This window comes from Mobula hypostoma, chromosome 7 (assembly GCF_963921235.1).
Source record: "Mobula hypostoma chromosome 7, sMobHyp1.1, whole genome shotgun sequence".
Classification (NCBI taxonomy): domain Eukaryota; kingdom Metazoa; phylum Chordata; class Chondrichthyes; order Myliobatiformes; family Myliobatidae; genus Mobula; species Mobula hypostoma.
Genome location: NC_086103.1, coordinates 96,457,004 through 96,477,849, shown reverse-complemented (window position 1 = coordinate 96,477,849; position 20,846 = coordinate 96,457,004). Strand labels below are relative to the sequence as shown.

Genomic DNA, 20,846 nt, shown 5'->3' with positions numbered 1-20,846 from the left:
TTTTAAAGGTACACAGATTGCTTCAAAGATTAACTGCTCCAACTAGCCAAAATGAGCTTTGCTGATATCATGAAAATAACTCAGGAACATTTAGAACCAAAACCGTTGTTGATTGCAGAATGTTTCAGGCTTCATAAGCAAAATCAAAAATAAGGGGAGCCCATTTCAGTGTACATAGTTGAATTGAGAGATTGTCTGAGCATTGTCAGCTCAATGATTGGGCTTAACGATATATTGAGAGATCATTTAGTTTGTGGAACCTTACAAAACAGCATTCAAAATTGGATTCTAACTAAAGCACAGCTTATATTTTTAAAAGAGCAGTTGATATCACTGTATCAATGGAGACAGCAGACAGAGGAGCAAATGAGGAATGAAAGTAAATGTGAACAAAAGTCTAAGCTAGGACCAGCCTGGCCAAACAGATTGTGTTACCATTGTGGCAGAGCTCACATACACCAGAGCATTATAGGTTTAAAGCTGAAACTTGCAGAAAATACAAGAAAGGACATATACAAAAAGCATGTCAAGTAGACAAAAGGAGAAGAGAAAAAAGTTAAGTTGAAGTTTCAAAAAGAGCACTAATCTGTATGTTTTTGATGTAAAATCAGTTAATGATGAGAATGACAGAGGGTTGGGTAGCCTTGAGACTTAAAATTTGAAAACAAACAATCGACAGGCAATATGGCTTACACCAGAAATGAACAGCAAATTAAAATGGAATTGGACATTGACTTGGCTGTTTCAGTCATTCCACAAAATGAGTTTGAATGGTATTTCAAAAAATACTGAACTGAAGCCTGCAGATATCTAACTAAGAACGTATACTGGAGACAAGAGGTTGCATCAGATGATGTTGTGCACGACAAAACCAAGAGGAGAGATCAAATCATAAAGGGAGCAATAGAGGAATTAATAAGAGAATACTCCAGTGAGCTAAACAGACCTTCCCAAGATCAAGATGCACAAACTAGAAGAAAAATGAAGAAGAAAGGTGGTTACCACTGTCAGAGCCATTTCCTGCAGACTCAGAGTCAGGTTCTACAAGCACCACGAAAGAAGCCCCAGAACCTGAGATTGTTTTCATAGCCACAAGTCTCACTTGCCAAGCAGAGTGATTCCCTTTGTCAGGAAAGTCGTTATCCCACAAAAGAAACCCTCCACAGCGATTAAGCCTGAATGGGAACATTTAAAATTTACTATGCTATGTAGGAGTTGTATTATATAATATACTGTCTATATAGTTGAGATGTATTCTTTACAGTTGGACCTTATAGCTAAGCAGGATGAGTGATGTGCATTTAATATTTCAATAATATTTGAGTGATCTTGTTCCTTCAGAAATTCCTGCTCTTCCTCAACTGGTGTCTTGGATTAATGGAGTAAATTTAAATAAACACCTTGTTTACTTACAGTTAGTCAGTACCTGCTGAGAAGAAGTATGTGCTGCATAACGTTTAAAGTTAAAGGCAGAAAATGAAGTATTCTTCTGATTCACATTGACTGCATGCTTGCCATATGGTATGGAATCTAAAAAAATGTGCTTATCTGTGACTCTAGCTTTACATCAGTAACAATAGCAGATGAATGTGTCACGTTCTGACATCTATTCTTGTTTATAATCCCTTGGATTCTATCCTGATAATTAAGAGACAATAATTACCCTGCACTATTTTAGAGCTCTTGACTTTAAAGTGCTGTTAATTGTGTTTATATTCTGTTTACTGAAACTGAAATTTAGAAAGGCATAAGATAGTTCTTAAGAAGTGATTTACAAATTTTAATATTGTTGTTTAATAAGACAACAAGCAGGCATTGATACTGTTTAATCAGCTAGTACACTGTTATATGCTTCAAAATGACTTTGATCTGGAACTTCTACGGGAAATTCCTAACAGTCAAGGGGTCATTACAGTGTAAACACGAGGAAATCTGCAGATGCTGTAATTTCAAGCAACACACACAAAAAATGCTGGTGAACGCAGCAGGCCAGGTAACATCTATAGGAAATAATCTGCAGATGCTGGGGTCAAAGCAACACGACGAAGGGTTCCAGCCCCAAAACGTCAACCGATCTTTTCCACGGATGCTGCCCAACCTGCTGAATTCCTCCAGCGTGTTGTGAGCATCTATAGGAAGAGGTACAGTCGACGTTTCGGGCCGAGACCATTCGTCAGGACTAACTGAAGAGGCTTTTCATTCCAGGGCGAAGGAGATGTCCTCCTTTTTTAAAGAAAGGGGCTTTCCTTCCTCCACCATCAACTCTGCTCTCAAACACATCTCTCCCATTTCACGCATATCTGCTCTCTCCCCATCCTCCCGCCACCCCACTAGGAGTAGGGTTCCCCTTGTCCTGACTTACCACCCCACCAGCCTCCAGGTCCAACGTATAATTCTCCGTAACTTCCGCCACCTCCAACGGGATCCCACCACTAAGCACATCTTTCTCTTCCCCACCCTTCTGCTTTCCGCAGGGATCGCTCCCTACGCAACTCCCTTGTCCATTCACTTCCCCCACATCCCTCCCCACCAATCTCCCTCCCGGCACTTATCCTTATAAGCGGAACAAGTGCTACACATGCCCTTACACTTCCTCCCTCACTACCATTCAGGGCCCCAGACAGTCCTTCCAGGTGAGGCGACACTTCACCTGTGAGTCGGCTGCGATGATATACTGCATTTGGTGCTCCCAATGCAGCGTTCTATACATTGGCGAGACCCGACGCAGGCTGGGAGACCATTGCGCTGAACACCTACACTCTGTCTGCCAGAGAAAGCAGGATCTCCCAGTGGCCGCATATTTAATTCCACGTCCCATTCCCATTCTGATATGTCTATCCACAGCCTCCTCTACTGTAAAGATGAAGCCACACTCAGGTTGGAGGAACAACATCTTATATTCCGTCTGGGTAGTCTCCAACCTGATGGCATGAACATTGACTTCTCTAACTTCCGTTAATGCCCCTCTTCCCCCTCGTACCCCATCCGTTATTTATTTATTTATTATTATTAATTTTTTTCTCTCTCTCTCCTTTTTCTCCTTCTGTCCATCTCACTATACTCCTTGCCCATCCTCTTTCTCCCCCTCCCCCTTTCTTTCTCCCTAGGCCTCCCGTCCCATGAACCTCTCCCTTCTCCAGCCTCGTATCCCTTTTGCCAATTAACTTTCCAGCTCTTAGCTCCATCCCTCCCCCTCCTGTCTTCTCCTATCACTTCGGATCTGCCCCTCCCCCTCCCACTTTCAAATCTCTTACTATCTCTTCTTTCAGTTAGTCCTGACGAAGGGTCTCGGCCCGAAATGTTGACTGTACCTTTTCCTATAGGTACTGCCTGGGCTGCTGCATTCACCAGCAATTTTTGTGTGTGTTGCTTGTCATTACAGTGTAGTTCAGCAGTGAAATTAATTGCCATGAAATACATTACCGGCATAATTGTTGTGATATAGCAGCATTATGAAAGCCCAGACCTGGAATACAGGAGTCTTGCTGAAGGGTCTCAGCCCGAAACAGTGACTGTACACTTTTCCATAGATGCTGCCTGGCCTGCTGAGTTCCCCTAGCATTTTGCGTGTGATGCAGGAGCAAGTGAAGGTTTACTCCAGTATACTTTACTATTACTGTTAAATAAGTGGACACCTGGGTAAGGAATGGTTTGAATTAGGGCCTTCTACCAATAACCTGTGAGATGACAATGCAGGAAGAAGTACAGTGTTACTGCAGTCCAAAGCTTCATGACAGCAGCTAAAGTAGGGATATAGCTTTTAAAGTGTAGCCCCTGGTAAGCCTCAGGGTCGCTCCACTTGCTGTCGTCTAGGGGAAACAGCCCTCGGCCCCACCAATCTGGGTAATTAAGTTTGTGTGGATGCTGTGTGATGTACCCCACCCCACCCAATAACAGACGGTACACCATATATGATTAAATGAATTACAGTTTATAGATATTACTGGAGTTATATAATTAATAGAGATAAAATATAAAAGGAAAATAAAAGGTGCCACACTTATCAAAGTTCAGTCTCTTCGTGCACAACCATTGGATCTCGAGTAACGATCCTCTCTTCACCATTCGATCCCCTCTGACCACCTCGACCTGCCACCTGGGACCAACCACGGTGGTCGACCAGACACTCCACACGAGTTTGTCTCTGTCTCCTCTTCTCGCCGAAGACCCTGGACCTCGGACTCCTCTTCGGGGTCCGACCCCGTTAGCCAGCTCACAGCACCATGTCCATTCTGTCCCTCTCCATCACGCCTTCTCCCCAAAAACCTGCGCATCACAATAACTTACAGACACACTAGAAAGATTAATACCTATCCCAAATGTGTCGTTCGTTCTCTTATCAATAATATAACCCAAACTAGCTGCTAACGAGAGAACTTTCTCAGCAGTTAACATAACAAAGAAGCCATTTTAATTTGCCTACTCAGTAACATAAATGAAGAATCCCCTTACAAAAGTGATACTGGAGTAAAGCCTTACCTCCAATGAAGACCTGCTCATGTATTCCAGGTCTGGGCTTTTATGTTGCTGAAATATCATGACAATGATGTCAGTTACATATTGCATGGCAATTAATTTCACTGCTGAACTGCAGTGTAATTCCCTTGGAGTGCTGATCACAATCATCTTGCAGCACAAAACAGTGTAACAACTGAGTGACTGAATTTCCTGTCCCTAAAGTTTACATGACTGTTTTGGTAAATGTTTTATGAACTTTCTTCTAGGTCTGCTGTTTGCTGGAATCCTTTGGCCATGCAAAAACCACATTAAATGTGTCGTCCAGCCGCTATATTAAGTATCTAGAACTGCAATTCAATGAAAGCAAAAGGACTTTGACTGGAGGTAATGCTTTTGTTAAAACCCCTCAGGATTTTGAAAGTGATGGCCTGAATCATGGCTTCACCCAGCAGGAATTTGAGGAACATGTTCTCTAATTTCTCAGGGCTTTACATTTGTAGTTTCCCTCAGGGAGATATTTTTTTAAAAAGGTGCAGCATCTTTTGGAGAAATGGAATGAAATTCCTGCTTGTTAATATTGAGTTGCTGGTTGGCTGCCAGTGTCTAGTGGTGTTTAGCAGGGATCGCTGTTGGGACCACTTCTTTTCACATTATTTGTCAATGATTTGAATGATGGAATTGATTGTTTTGTGGCCAAGTTTGCAGATGATATAAAGTTAGGTGGAGGGGCAGGACTTAGAGAGATTGGCAGAATGGACAAAGAAGTGGTAGGTGGAACATAGTGTGAAAAATTCTGTGGTCATGCAGATTAGTAGAAGGAATAAAGATGTAGACTATTCTAAATGTGAAGAAAATTCAAAATCAGAGATGCAAAGGAACCTGGGAGTCCTCGCACAGGATCTTCTAAAGCAGGGATCCCCAACCTGGGACTGATGGACCCCTTGCTTCGTGGCATTAGTCCATGGCTTCAAAAAGGTTGGAAACCTAAAGGTTAACTTGCAGGTTGGGTCAGTAGTAAGGAAGGCAAATGCAATGTTAGCATTCATTTCAAAAGGACTAGAATGTAGTTGGTCTTTCATCTGTCACCTTCCAGTTTGTACTCCTCCCCCTCCCCCACCTTCTTATTCCCCAACCTTCCTTTCCAGTCCTGATGAAGGGTCACAGCCTGAAATGTTGACTGTTTATTCCTCTTCATAAATGCTGCCTTATCTGCTAAGTTCCTCCAGACGTGTGACAAATAAAGCTAATCTTAAAATCATCCAGCCAACCCTAGCACGGTCCTGGTCTATTGATACATACTTAATTAGTCAGGGCATCAAGGGGGTCTTATAAAAGCAGGGATATAATGCTGAGGCTTTATAATGTACTGGTCAGACTACAGTTGGAGTACTAGATTTAGATTACGAGAACACTCAGTCCTCTTTTATTGTCATTTAGAAATGCATACATGCATTAAGAAATGATATACTGTTTCTCCGGAGTGATATCACAGAAAACAAGACAGACCAAAGACTAACACTGACAAAACCACATAATTATAACATATAGTTACAGCAGTGCAAAGCAATATCATAATTTGATAAAGAACAGACCACAGGCACAGTAAAAAAAAGTTCTCAAAGTCTCGAGTCGATCGGCTCCCGAGTCCCCGATAGCAGGCAGCAAAAGGGAGAAACTCCCTGCCGTAAACCTCCAGGCACCGTCAACTTGCTTACCTTGGAAGCAGCCGACCCTGAGTCCATCCGTCCAAAAACTCTGAGCTTCCGAGCAGCCTCTCCGATACAGCCTCCTGAGCGCCATCCTCTGCCGAGCACCTTTGACCTCTCTCCGGCCGCTGAAACACACGAAGCCGAGGATTTCGGGGCCTTCAGCTCCGGAGATTCTGGTTACCACACAGTAGCAGCAGTAGCAAAGCAGTCATTTTAGAAGTTTTCCAGATGTTCCGCTGTGCTCTCATGTCTGTCTCCATCAAATCAGGATTGTGCATGGTCCCCTACTTGACAAATAACAGATATTCATCACCGAAGTGGCCACGTGCGCTGTCGTCGCGCTGTCATCTTCTCCCCCCTCCCAGGCAGTTTTGATCACCTGGGCTAAGAAAAGATATGCTAGCATTGGAGGTCTAGAGGAGGTTCCAGAGAATTATTTCAGGAATGAAAGAGTTAATGTAGGAGAAGCATTTGATGGCTCTGGGCCTGTACTCACTGGAGGTTAGAAGAATTGGGGGGGGGCGGGATCTCATTGAAACCTCTCAAATATTAAAAAACCTAGATTGAGTGGATGTGGAGAGGATGTTTAGTACAGTGAGGGGGTGCAGAACTAAAAGGACTTTAGAATAGAGGGATGTCCATTTAGAACAGAGATTAGGAGGAATTCCTTTAGCCAGAGGATGGTGAATCTGTGAAATTCACTGCCACAGACAGCCGTGAAGGCCAAATCATTGGGTACGCAATAATTAATGTAGAGGTTTATGGGTTCTTGATTAGTCGGGTCGTCAAAGGTTCTGCCTCAGTGAGGGGAAGGTCGGAGACTAAACAGGAGATTAGGGATGAGAGGGATAATAAATTAGCTGCGTTGGAATGGCAGAGAAGACTCGATGGGCTGAATGGCCTAATTTTACTATGACAGCCATGTATCCTTCCTGGGAACATGTTTTTGCCGCCAGTTTATACCACACGGTTTCAGATTCGTTTCCAGGCTTCTCGATTTGGACCCTGTGAGGACCTCAGGTACCCACATTCAATCAACTGTCCCACCGCGCTCTACGGGCCACGCTCTCTGCCATGAGGAGGTACCTGGTGTCCCTACCCCAGTCACTTCCACAACTCTGGGATTCCCTCTCCGCCGCCTGTAATGGACCTATACACTTCTTCCTCCTTGGCCGGTTCTATGATTTCAGTTGCTGGTTTGACTTCCTTGTGTCCAAGGATCAGAAGGTCGCCCATCTACAGACTACAGAACCCGCCGACAGGCCTGGATTCCAGACGGCGATCTCTGCTGCTGACCTCAACAGCTCTAACAATCCCAAGCCCGGATTCTGCCGCCATCAATGGGGGTTCCAATGACCTCGGACATCACCAAAGTGCTGATTGCGCAAACCTCCAACTCCGACTCCGGCCCTGACCCTCTGTACCTCTGGGCCAGGTCTTCACGCACTGTTGCTGGAACACCCGTCTCCCCTTTCCCCATCACCACTCCACAATCCCGTGTCTCTCAGGTCCCACCATCAGCTCCTGGGTCCTTGGAGACTCCATCTTCCTCTCACCCCACCATCCCTGAACATCCCAAACCTCCCTTCTCCTCAGACACTACCAACCCCCTTTCCCCTCCGATCCCAGCTGTCATCCATGCCGGTTTTCACCATTCCCTCTGACCTTCCCCCCTCTGAGGCAGAATGTTCAATCCTCAGTAAGGGCCTCACCTTTGTCCACCATTCCATCTGACCTTCCCTTCACTGAGACAGAACGTTCTGTCCTCAGTCTGAGCCTCACCTTTGTCAGCCATTCCCTCTGACCTTCTCCCCTCTGAGGCAGAATGTTCTGTCCTCAGTCTGAGCCTCACCTTTGTCCACCATTCCATCTGACCTTCCCTTCACTGAGACAGAACAATCTGTCTTCAATAAGGGCCTCACTTTTGTCCTCCTGTGCCTACGACTCAGTGAGTACTGTACCTGCCATGATGCTGAGCTCTTCTTCTGCCGCCTCCGTCTCTGAGCCTATTTCTTGCACAAGGACTCTCCACCCCACATTAATGACCCCTTCTCCCATCTCCAGCCCTCCTCCTCTTCCTGGACACCCCACCCTGGTCTTCTGCCAGCTCTGGACCTTTTCATTGCCAACTGCCTATGGGACATTCACCATCTAGACTTAACACTCCTCTCTCCTATCCCAAACTCAGTCCTTCCAAACGCTTGGCTCTCCACTCCCTCCGCACCAATCCTAACCTCACCATCAACCTGCAGATAAGGGGGGAGCTGTAGTAGTCTGGCGAACTGACCTCTTCCTTGCCGAGGCCCAGGGCCAACTCTCAGACACCTCCTCTTACTTACCCCTTGAACAGGACCCCACTAAGAACCTGCAGGACATTGTCTCCACACCAACACCAATCTTATTGACTCTGGTGATCTCCCACCAATGCCACAAACCTCATAGTTCCCACACCCCACACCTCCCGTTTCTACCTCCTACCCAAAATCCACAAATTTGCTTGTCCAGGTAGATCCATTGTTTCAGCTTGTTCCTGTCCCACTGAACTCATATCTGCATACCTCAACTCTGTTTTATCCCCCCGGTTTAGACCCTCCCCACCTACATCTGTGACACCTCACACATTCTTGATCTTTTCAAGGATTTCCGGTTCCTTGGCCCCCATCATCTTATTTTCACTATGGATGTCCAGTCCCTACACACTTCCATCCCCCACCAGGAAGGCCTCAAAGCTCTCCGCTTCTTTCTGGACACCAGACCCAAACAGTTCCCCTTCACCACCACTCTCCTCCACCTAGCAGAACTTGTTCTCACTTTAAATAGTTTCTCGTTTGGGTCATCCCACTTCATTCAAAGAAAAGGGTTAGCCATGGGCACTATGCCTGCCAGTTTGTTGGCTATGTGGAACAGTCTATGTTCCAAGCCTACACTGATGACCATTCCACACTTTTTCTATGCTACATCAATGACTGCTTCCTGCACCCTTGCTGAACTCATCAATTTCATCCACTTTGCCTCCAACTTCCACCCTGCCCTCAAGTTCACCTGCTCCATTTCCAACACCTCCCTCCCCTTTCTTGATCTCACTGTCTCTATCTCTGGAGGCAGCTTATTCACTGATGTCTATTATAAACCAATGGACTCTCACAGCTCCTCGTCCCACCCTGCTACTTGTGAAAACGCCATCCCCTTTTCTCAATTCCTCCATCTCCGCTGTAGCTGTTCTAAGGATAAGGCTTTTTATTCTAGAACAAAGCAGATGTCTTCCTTTTTCAAAGAAAGGAGCTTCCCTTCCCCCACCACCACCGCTGCCCTCAACCACAGCTCTTCCTTTTCATGCATGTCTGCTCTTACCCCATCCTCTAGCCACCCTACCAGGGATAGGATTCCTCTTGTCCTCACCTACGACTTAACCAGTTTCCACATCCAGCACATAATTCTCCGAAACCTCCGCCACCACTACCGCCAAGCACATCTTTCCCTCCCTCCACTTTCTGCGTTCCGCGGGGATTGCTCCCTATGCAACTCTCTTGTCCATTCATCCCTCCCCACTGATCTCCCTCCTGGCACTTATCCTTGCAAGTGGAACAGGTGTTACACCTCCTCCCTCACTACCATTCAAGGCCCCAAACAGTCCTTCCAGGTGAGGCGACATTTCACCAGTGTGTGTGTTGGGGTCATTTACAGTATTTGGTGCTCCCGGTGAGGCCTCTTGTATATCGGTGAGACCCGACGTAGATTGGAAGACCGCTTTGCCAAGCATCTATGCTCTGCCTGAACAAGCCAGATCTCCCAGTGGCCACCCATTCACAATCCGGTATGTCTATCCATGGCCTCCTCCACTGTCAGGATAATGCCACACTTAGGTTGGATAAACAACACCTTGTATTCCGTTTGGGTAGCCTCCAATCTGATGGCACGAACATAGATTTCTCAAACTTCCGGTATTGCCTCCAACCCACCCCCTTCACCATTTCCCATCCTCTTGTCCCTCTCTCACCTTATCTCATTGCCCACCCATCGCCTCCCTCTGGTGCTCCTCCCCCCTCCTTTTCTTCTTTCTTCCATGGCCTTCTGTCTCTTTCACCAATCAACCTCCTAGTTCTTTGCTTCATCCCTCCCCCTCCAAGTTTCACCTGTCATCTGGCGCTTCTCTCTCCCCTCCTACCTTTCTACTCTACTCCTCAGCTTTCTTTGTCCAGGCCTACTGAAGGGTCTCGGCCCTAAATGCGACTGTACTTTTCTCCATGGATGCTGTCTGGCCTCCTGAGTTCCTCCAGCATTTTGTGTGTGTTGCTCTACTCCTACCGTATGTTTTGTGGTCTTGTGATCTAAAATGCACCACAATCGAACCCCATCTTGTTCCCCCTGCCCCACCAAAATAAATATCTATGATTTTTATGGGTTGCTCTCTTCATGTTTCCAGTGGCTGCTGGTTTAAAAACACAGGTTTAAGATTTTTGATAAGGGAGAAATGTGTAGATAAACTTCTTTTATGCATTCTTCTATGTTCTATGACCTAGAACTTGCTGGCAGACACAAGGGCAAACAAACTCTACAAAGGGAAATTTGATAGAAGCATGAATGGGAAAAAACTAGCAAGACTACAGGGATCGTGAAAGAGATGATTGTTTTGTTGTGCAGAAAGTCAGGATGGACTCAATAGGTCACATACCACCTTCTGTACCATGACGGCCCTTAACTGGTTATGAGCCAAAGATTCTGCAGGGATGTTAACAGCTGTACAGCAATGATTTCTTTTTACTTGTTTCTAACTAAATGAGTTCAACAGAGTTTGAGCCTCCCAGGGTAATTAGCTCAAAAGCAGAAAACAATGAGTTATGGTGAGAGGATCATTTTCGCACCTAGAAGATGTTCCACTGGGATCAGTTTTCAGCTGCTGTTGTTTTTAATTTATATTAATGATTTGGATAAGCACATAACAAATAAACTAGTAAAGTTTGCCAATGACACAAAATTCGGGGGATGGGCTGACAACATTCAAGCAACAGAATCAATATAGTTCAACCCAGATGTGGGAAGATTGATGGCAGATGAAATTTAATGTAAGTAAATGTAAAATATTAAATATAGGAAGTAGAAATATTAGATACAATGGGGGTTGGGGTCTTGAGTAGAAAGTGCACTCTGTGAGAAGGATTTGGGTGTCCTGGTAAACTCATCACTATCAACATCTAGACAATGCACAGAAGCGACTAGGAAGGTTAATAGAATGTCAAGCTCTATAATGTGCTGATTGGAGTTCAAGTCTTGAGACATTCTCCATAAGTTGCATAATGTGCTTGTGAGGCCACACCTGGAGTACTGTGTACGGTTTTGGTCTCCATGTTTTGTGAGGGATGTGAAGGCACTGGAGAGAGTTCAGAGAAGGACGATTAGACTCATTCCAGGTCTGCAATGTATGAGCTATGAAAAAGCATTTAAAGCATCTTTTTAGCCTAAGTAGACGTAGAATAAGAGGAGACATGACATTAGTGTACAAAATCATTTAGGGTATAAGTAAAATGGATGCTAGCTGCTACTTCAAAATTAATCCATCACCAAGGACACGGGGCCATAGGTGGAAACTGGTTAAGGGGAGATTTCAGACTAACATCAGGAAGCATTTCTTTACACAGTGAGTTGTGGACATATGGAACAAACTACCTAGTTGAGAGTAGTACACATGAAACAAACCATCTAGTTGCATAGTAGAGAGTAGTACCTTAGCGACTTTCAAATCTAAACTCGGTAGTTATATCAGCACACAGCGTGAATAGGAACTTGGCAAGCTTTGTTGGACCAAATGGTCGGTTCTTGTCAAAAATTTTCTGATGTTCAAGTACACTTTAACTAAACATTTGCTTTATTCATAACAAGGTAGCTGAAATATTCATACAAATACAAATAATAGGCATTAGGGAAAATGCAATTCATAAGGAGAGGAAGTTGGGAATTAAACAAAAATAGAAAGCACTGGAAATGCTCAACAACGTCTATGAATATAGGGAAGCAGCGTTAACATTTTATGCTGAAGGCATCTCACCAGGAATGTTGGAAATGCAAAATACAAAACCGTTCACTGAAATGTTGCCTGGATTAAAGATTATGAATTACAATGAGAAGTTGTACAAATTCAGATTATTTTCTCTGGAGAGGTGAAGGCTGATGCAGATCCCGATAAATATATATAAAACCATAAGAGGCGTGATAGGGCCGATAGAGTCTGTTTTGTGTCATATATGAGAGGGGAGATTTTTTATACAGAGAGGGGTAGGTGCCTGTAATCTACTGCCAGGGAAGGTGGTGGAGACAAATAAAATAGTTAACTTTTAGGGGCATGTAGACAGGCTTGTGATCAAGCAAGGAGTGGAGGAATATGGACCATGTACAGGTACAGCATGTGGGATTGTAACTTTGGCTCCGAGTTTCGCTCTGCTGGCATGGCCTAACCAATTCAGTATTTCCTCCAGTTTTCGCATTCTTTTATCCGTGCTTTTTTTCTCCCTCATCACACTGCTTGCAGGTGACTTTGATTAAGTTATTTCTCTTTAAAAGGCCACATTCTTAATATCCAGATCAATATGTTATCCCCACAGCAACCACGTGGAATCTCTACTATCATTGCTCCCACTTATTACCTCCTTAAAAAACTAATGCGTTGGACAGTTGGGAGTATAGTTTAGTGATTGTCCTTGATTAATATCTGCCTTTCCAAAAGGAGAATTGTATAAGTTATCGGAATGGATTCCAGTAACTTCTCCTGCATCAAAGTTAACTTAATTGCCCTGTAATTGTTAATTTTTCTCAGAGATAGCAAAAAGCTACAAATTCAGCGCACATCATCAAAATCTGGAAGAACTTGTGAAAGATGACATTCTAAGCATTGAGTTATTGTAACCTTGGACAGTTTCTACATTGTCCATTCAGAGACAGGGTGATGTTCAAGATGATGGGATGAAAGTGGGTGTGAGACCCAAAACGTAATGTTTGATTAGGCATGTAGGATTGACGGATTGACAACTCCATCAGGAATTCTCAGTTATGATGTCATAGTTGGACAGAAAGGTAACAGACCATATGGTCTACCATGTCCATGTCAACCATTGAGCATCTAAGTTCCCATCATCTTTTATGCTGACTCTCTGTGGCACTACATTACAGTTACTTACTGGGTGAAAAATGTTGCCCTCAGATCATCTGTGAATTTCTTACCCCTTTGTCTATGTCTATGTTCTTTAGTTTTATGACATGGAAGAAAGTTTCATTCAGTTTACCCTCAATTGAGTCTCCTCTTAATATATTCCACTCCAGGGAAAACAGCTTAGTGTCTCCTGTCTCTCCTCATAACTGCTATAACATGTGATTGAGCTTGGAACAGCTTAACTTAGATCAGAGAATGGAGATACAGCAATTGAAGCAGGAAGGAAAAAACAATTTTGATTGATTTGTGAGGGGGAATCACCAGATCAATGAGTAAATACAATTTTCGTCATGGATCTTGGTGAAGTAATCCAAAATTTTTCCTTGGAAAGCTACTTAGTTTGTGCTAAAATTCATGTCAGAAATAACCATGTCGTTCAGATGAGATAATGTATGATGAAGAATCTATTTCTGATGTCGTTACAGAGATGACTTCCGTTTAGGAATTACAGAAACACTGTAGGTCACATCAAGAGGTTGCAATGTTCCATTTCCAGGAATAAATAAAAATTAAGAGATACAGTAAATGTACAGTTAAGCTGGTCAGACTGACACCTGGTTGAAGATGATGCCATGTTGCCGTCTGTCAAGATCATGGCTCATACTCAGTAGTTGTTTAGGTTTGTAGGGATGGTTTTGGGAACAGGGGTTAGGGATCAGGGTTTAGAGACAGGCTTGAAGGGGAGTTAGTGATCACGGGAAGTAAAGGAAGAATCAGAGGCGGGAGCAGGTGGTTGGAGTCCAGGTTGATGTGCTCTAGGACAGTCAAAGGACAGTAAGAAGGAGGGTGCAGACGGACCAGATTTCAAAGTCCAATGATGGACAAGTGCTGGGGTCAGTGTCAAAGGTCAATGACCAAAGTCGGTGAGTCTGAAGGCCAAGGCCTGAAAGTCAAAGCCCCTGTATCATTGTGTCTAGAAGTCAGAAGTCTGATGTCTGCAACTGCAAGTTTGGGGAAGGACTGGAAGTTGAAGGTATGAGTCTGAGGTGTCCGGAGGCTGGTCTGTGTGTGTGAGTGGGTGGGTAGGAGGATGGGAAAGGGGCTTCTTGATGTTATTTTTTTGCTGCTGTTACTTGTGTTGTTCTGTTAAACATTGTGTGCATGCTTTGTCGGTGTCAGAATGTGTGGTGACTTGCAGGCTGCCCCCAGCACATCCTTAGGTTGTGTTGGTTGTAAATGTAAGAGGCACCTTCACTGTCTAATTCAATGTAAATGTGATGAATTTTGAAATAACCAGGAAAGCAGACTGAAACTTGTGATTACGTAGAACTCCAAACATACTTTCTTCAAAGAGGGAAAGCAGTGAGGTGCTTGTATACCTAGTTCAATCAGTGATGCAGTCATGTCAGCATGTTCAGAGAAATAATTAATTTTTTTAGACTGAAAATAAACACTCTGGTGTCCTATAACTGTTATTGTAAATAGAACTTCCCAGGTCTCTATCAGCACCTAGGCTATTCTCCTTTTCCCTCATGCTGGTCCAAAACCCTGCTTCCTGACGGTGCTGCTCAGCCCCCAGAACAGCTGATGCTATTGGTTGGCATGAACCAAAACGCATCTCCTGCACCTCCTCCATCTCCCTCTGTGCTGGGCTCTGATGCCTGGACACACAAAGATTTGGGCCTGTGGTCTTACACCAAAGGCTGGCTTTTGGAGTGAGCTGCACCTGGAACATTTTCAAACCTTTAAGGTGTGAGGCCTTGGGCTTCAATTGCAACCAAATTTGATGTTATGGGATCTTTACTGCATTAAAACCTTCACAGGAATGCCTATTTCGATCTGAGTCATTCAAAATATGAACCTGTTATAACTTTCTCCCAGTAAGTATTACTGCATGAAATATGATAGTTTCACTCATTCTTGTCCTCCTGTTCAAAAGAACCTTGATCTGTACAGGTGTGCCAGAAGGTGAATTGAATTTGTTTCCCTCTGGGGGAACAGTATTGCAATATTGGAAATGGTAATTTTCCATCCATTGAAACAAATGAATTGATTGATCCTCTTCATGTGTCATTGTGAGTGTGGAACTTGTCCTCTTCTGCAATCACAGAAAATCAATGTGTATATTTTTTATAAATCTCACTGCAGTAAATACACATTATCTGGAAGTTAAGTTTATGTTCTTTGTAAGATGTAAAACAGAATCTAGATAACTTAACTAATTATTCTTCTTCCAGCTAGAGTTTATACTTACTGCTTAGAGAAGTCTCGCATTGTCTCTCGACCGCCTCACCAGTGCAATTTTAATATTTTCTACCTGATGACTGATGGCCTATCAACAGAGGAAAAATGTGCTTTTTACCTCAGCAATCCTGCTGCGCACAGGTATGTGTGTTAGTATATTCTCTCTGGACAGACTGAGATCACAGAAGGATAATCCGAAGTGTGCCTTTATAGACTCAATATGCTTACAACTTCCCATAGTGTTGCGTCAGTTAACCATATCAAGCAGTTTATCACAATAGTGTGCTATCTGATGGTGGAAAATGACAGACTAATGCAGCTTGGAAACCAGCTCTTCAACTGGTCCATGCCTGCTCTGAGCGAATCCCATTTGTCTGTGATTAGCCCGTATCCCTCGAAACCTTTCCTACCCATGTATCTGTCCAAGTGTCTTTTCAACATTGTAATTGCACCCACCTCTACAGCTTCCACTGGCTATGCATTCCATATACCCACTACCTGCTGTGTGCAGATGTTATGCCTTCGGTCCCCGTGTAGCTTTTCCTTCTCACATTAAGCATATGGTGTCTAGTTTTATACCCCCATAGCCTGGGAAATAATCTCATCTGTACCCGTTTAAGCTTAAGGGCATCCTTCCTATAGCTCAGTGCTCAGAATTGCACAACTACCTCCTGTAGCTGTCATATGGTGGTGGCTGGGAATGGACCCAAGTGCAAGACACAGACACTGAAGGACTAGGGACAGGACTAGGATACAGGGTGAGGGCAAGGACGTGGACACGAAAACTGGGAACCTGGAACAAGAGAGCTAGGAGCCCGGCTTGGACTCCGAGCCAGAGACTGGACCAGGACCCAGTACCTGGGTCTTGCCTCTGGTTCGGACCCCAGAACCCGGCAAGGACGAGGCTTGGCAGGCAGGCAGGATGAGGCTGGAGTCTTCAGCCTTGAGGCTAGAGGTGAGGCTTGGCAGGAGGCAGGAGGATGGGGTCTTCAGGCTTGAGGCTAGAGGCGAGGCTTGGCGGGAGGCAGGAGGCTGGAGTCTTCAGGCTTGAGGCTAGAGGCAAGGCTTGGCAGGAGGCAGGAGTCTGGAGTCTTCAGGCTAGAGGCTAGAGACTTGAGGCGAGGCTTGGCAGGAGGCAGGAGTCTTCAGGCTTGAGGCTAGACAGGAGGCTGGAGTCTTCAGGCTTGAGGCTAGGCAGGCTCCTCCTGGGCAGGGCACGGTACTCCTGGGCAGGGCGCAGATCACCACCCAATGGAGGCATGGAACAGGAAGGGACAGAACCAACCGCAGGTAACAGCAAGACGGCCTGGCTTACCCGACGGAGGCAAGGGACAGGAAGGGACAGAACCCACCGCAGGTAAAGGCAAGATGGCCTGGCTTACCCGACGGAGGCAAGGGACAGGAAGGGACAGAACCAACTGCAGGTAATGGCAAGACGGCCTGGCTTACCTGGGCGGAAGCAAGGGACAGGAAGGGAGCTAGGTACAGGGTGGCTCCAGGATAAGACTGCAGGTGAGACTAGGCGAGAGGTACCAGCAAGACAAGGCAAGGCTTCAGGCAATGTAAGGCGAGACGAGAAATTCAGACGAGGTGAGAGTTACCGGCAAGACAAGGCAAGGCTTCTGGCAAAGCAAGGCGAAATGAGAACTTCAGGTGAGGCGAGAGTTACTGCCAAGGCTTCAGGCGAGGAAACAGAAGGCAGAGGAAGGGATACAAGGAGTAAAGACAAGAACAATCCACCAGCCACGCCCTGGTCTCTGGAGGTATTTATGCAGCCAGCCCCAACAAGCATCAGCTGCCTCAATTAGCTCAACAAGAACAGAAACAGGGTAGACAGGAAAACCTGGAGCAAGGGTCGATGGACCGGACCGTGAACCGGAATACAGACTTCATGGACCGGACCATGACAGTAACAGCTGTAACATGTGTCATAACACTTTTACTCATTTTCCTGGTTGATGAAGGTAATCATGTATATGCCTTCTTCATAAATTTTTCTACCCATGTCACCATTTTCAGGGAACTATGTATTTCTATCTCACTTTATACTTGTCTGAATTAAATTTCATCTGCCATTCCTTGTCACTTTTCCAGTTGCTCTACATTCTGTTGTCATCCGAGATAAACCATGGTAGCATAGCAGTTAGCTTGATGTCATTACAAGTCGGGGTGTTCTGAAGTTTGCAATTCAATTCCAGAGCCATCTGTAAGGAGACTGTACTGTGGAATGGGTGAATTTTCTCTGGGACCTCCGGTTTCCTCCCACTGTCCAACAAAAGACAGACTGGGTAGGGTAATTGGTCATTGTAAAATTGTCCCGTGATTAGGTTAGGGTTAATCAGATTTGTCGGGGATTTCTAGGGTGGCTTGGCTCAAAGGGGCTGTATCAGTAAATGAATAAATAAACTTCTTCAGTGTTCACTACACCACTAATTTTGGTGTCATCTGTAAACTTATTAAGCTAGTCAACTACATTTTCATCTAAGTCATTACTATACAGTACAAAAATAACCCAGCACTGATTGAACCCTAAGAGTCAGAAGGTTGATTGAGTCAATCTCTGACTCCTACCACAAAGCCAATTTTGTGTCCAGTTGGCAAACGTCATCTGAATCCCATGTGATCTAACCTTCTAGAGCAGCCTACAATGCAGTATCTTGTCAAAGGCCTTGCTAAAGTTCACGTAAACAATGTTTGCCACCCCGCCTTCTCTAATCCTCTTGGTCACTTGTTCACTGTATAATCTACCTAAAAATCGAAAAGTGCAGTGCTTTAGAGATGGTGTAAAGTGAAGCAGACTAATTGGGTAGTTGGTCAGGAGGCACAGTTCTCTTGTGGAGACAGAGTAAAACCAGTTTATAGAAGAGCAAATGGAAGGAGACAGTACGTTGTAAGGGCAAAGTCCTTATCAGTGTTGCTAAGCAGAGAGATCTTGGGACCCAAGTTCATAGCGCCTTGAAAGTGGCTACACAGGTTGACAAGGTGGTTAAGAAGGCCAATTGAATGTTTGCTTTTATTAGTTAAGGCACTGAGCTCAAAAGTCAAAAGGTTATGTCTGGAGTATTTCCACAGTTCTGGTCGCCCCACTATAGAAAGGCTGCTGAGGCTTTGGAGAGGGTGCAGAAGAGGTTTACAGGATGCTGCCTGGTTTAGAGGGCATGTGCTATCACGAGAGGCTGGGTAAACTTGTGTTGTTTTCTCTGGAGCATCCAAAGCTGAGGGGAGATCTGACAGAGGTTTACATGATTATGAGAGGCATAGATAGAATGGAAAGAGAGTATCTGTTTCCAAGGTTGAAGTATCTAATAGCAGAGTGTGTACATTAAAGGTGAGAGGGAGTAGGTTCAAGGGGGATGTGAGGAGTAGTTTTTTTACTCAGAGTCACGAATGCCTGGAATGCGCTGCCTGGTATGGTGGTAGAGGCAAATACACTAGAGGCGTTTGAGGCATTTGGATAGGCAGATGGATGGCGGAAAGATATGGACATGGTGTAGAGAGGAGGGATTAGTATTCGGGTGTTTTTGATTTGTTTTTTAGCTGGTTTGGCACAACATTGTGGGCCGTCAATGTTTCGGGCCAAGGCCCTTTGTTAGGACTGAAGAGGGAGGGGGCAGGGGCCCTATAAAGAAAGTTTCACTCTGCCCCCTCCTCCAGCTGCCTATCACCTCCCTCATGGTTCTGCCTCCTTCTACTACCCATTGTGGTTTCCCCGATTCCTTCTTCAACGTTCCTGCCTATCCCCTCCCTATTTCCCCTCCCCCACCCCTTGATCTTTTTCACCTGGCACCTACCAGCCTTCTCCATCCCACCCTCTCCCACCTTCTTTATAGGGCCCCTGCCCCCTCCCTCTTCAGTCCTGACAAAGGGTCTTGGCCCGAAATGTTGACTGATCGTTTCCATGGATGCTGCCCGACCTGCTGAGTTCCTCCAGTGTGTTGTGCCTGTTGCTTTGACCCCAGCATCTGCAGAGTATTTTGTGTGTACATTGTGGGCCGAATGGCCTGTACTGTACTGTTTTATGTTCTATATTCTAACATAGAACAGTACAGCACAGTACATGTCTTTCAGGCCATGATGATGTGCTAACTCCTTAATCTACTTTGAAATCAGTCTAACCCTTCCCTCCACATAAAACTCACTTTTCTTTCATCCACGTGCTTACATAAGAGTTCTTTATCACCACCCCGGCAAAGTGTTGCATACACCTACCACTCTCTATGTTTAAAAAACAAGCAAACTACCTCAGATATCCCCCTATACATTCCTCCCAACACTTTAAAGTTATCCCCCCTTGCATTAGCCATTTCCACCCTGGGAAATGTCTCTGGCTGTCCACTTGATCTATGCCTCTTATTATCTTGTACACCTCTAACAAGTCACCTGTCATCCTCTTTTTCTCTCAAGAGAAAAGTCCTAGCTTGCTCATCCTATTGTCCTAAGACGTGTTTTCTAATCCAGGTATTATTTTGGGAAATTTCTTCTGCACCCTCTCAAAAGCTTCCACACCTTCCTGGATTGCAGGAATTTCATTATGGGAAGAGATGAGGTGACTAGAACTGAACACAATATATGGTCTACCCAGAGTTTTAGAGTTGCAACGTTACCTCACAGTTCTAGAATTCATTACCCCAGTAATAAAGGCAAACATGCCATTCATCATCTTCACCACCCTATCAACTTGAACAGAACTTTGAGGGATCTATGGACGTGAACCTGAATGTCCCTCTGTTCCTCCACATTGCTAGAGAATCCTGTCATTAATCTTGTATTCTGCTCTCACGTTTGACCTTCCAATGTGAATTGTTTCAGACTTTTCCATACTGATCTCCATCTGCTACTTATCAGCCCAGCTCTGCACACTATCAATATCCTGTTGTAACCTAGGACAACCTTCTACGCTATTCATAACACTGCCAACTTCATGTCATCTTCAATTTTACTAACCTACCCTTTTACATCCTTATCCAAATCATTTATAAAAATCACAGAGATAAATTAAGAAGGAGGAATGTTCTGAACCTTTTACTAGCAGTTTAATCTAAAGTACTCTCTGAGGGTGGAGGCGTTTCACGCGAACCCAATGCGTATGGGTTCCACCAGCAGTTGGTGATATTAAGGAGAGTCTCACTTTGATTCATCCAACATCAGACTTTTCTATGTAAACCTAAAGCTGGACCAGATACTTAAAGTTAAAATGTTAGGCAGCAAAAACTTCTGTGCCTAAATTGAATATTGCTTCCTGCAACAACTGCGAGTTGGGCTAGACATGGAGTACTGGGTGCAGTTCTGGTTGA

General features: G+C 44.7%; 1 protein-coding gene across 5 annotated transcripts in view; it reads left to right on the top strand.

The window, feature by feature from the left end:
- Positions 1-20,846, top strand: part of myo16 (myosin XVI) — a 675,445-nt gene that overhangs the window by 350,742 nt on the left and 303,857 nt on the right. For all 5 annotated transcript variants that reach the window (XM_063053735.1, XM_063053734.1, XM_063053733.1 and 2 more), the window contains 2 exons: positions 4,725-4,842; positions 15,546-15,693. In XM_063053735.1, the coding sequence (XP_062909805.1) occupies positions 4,725-4,842; positions 15,546-15,693 (266 nt within the window). The remainder of the gene's footprint in view (positions 1-4,724; positions 4,843-15,545; positions 15,694-20,846) is intronic.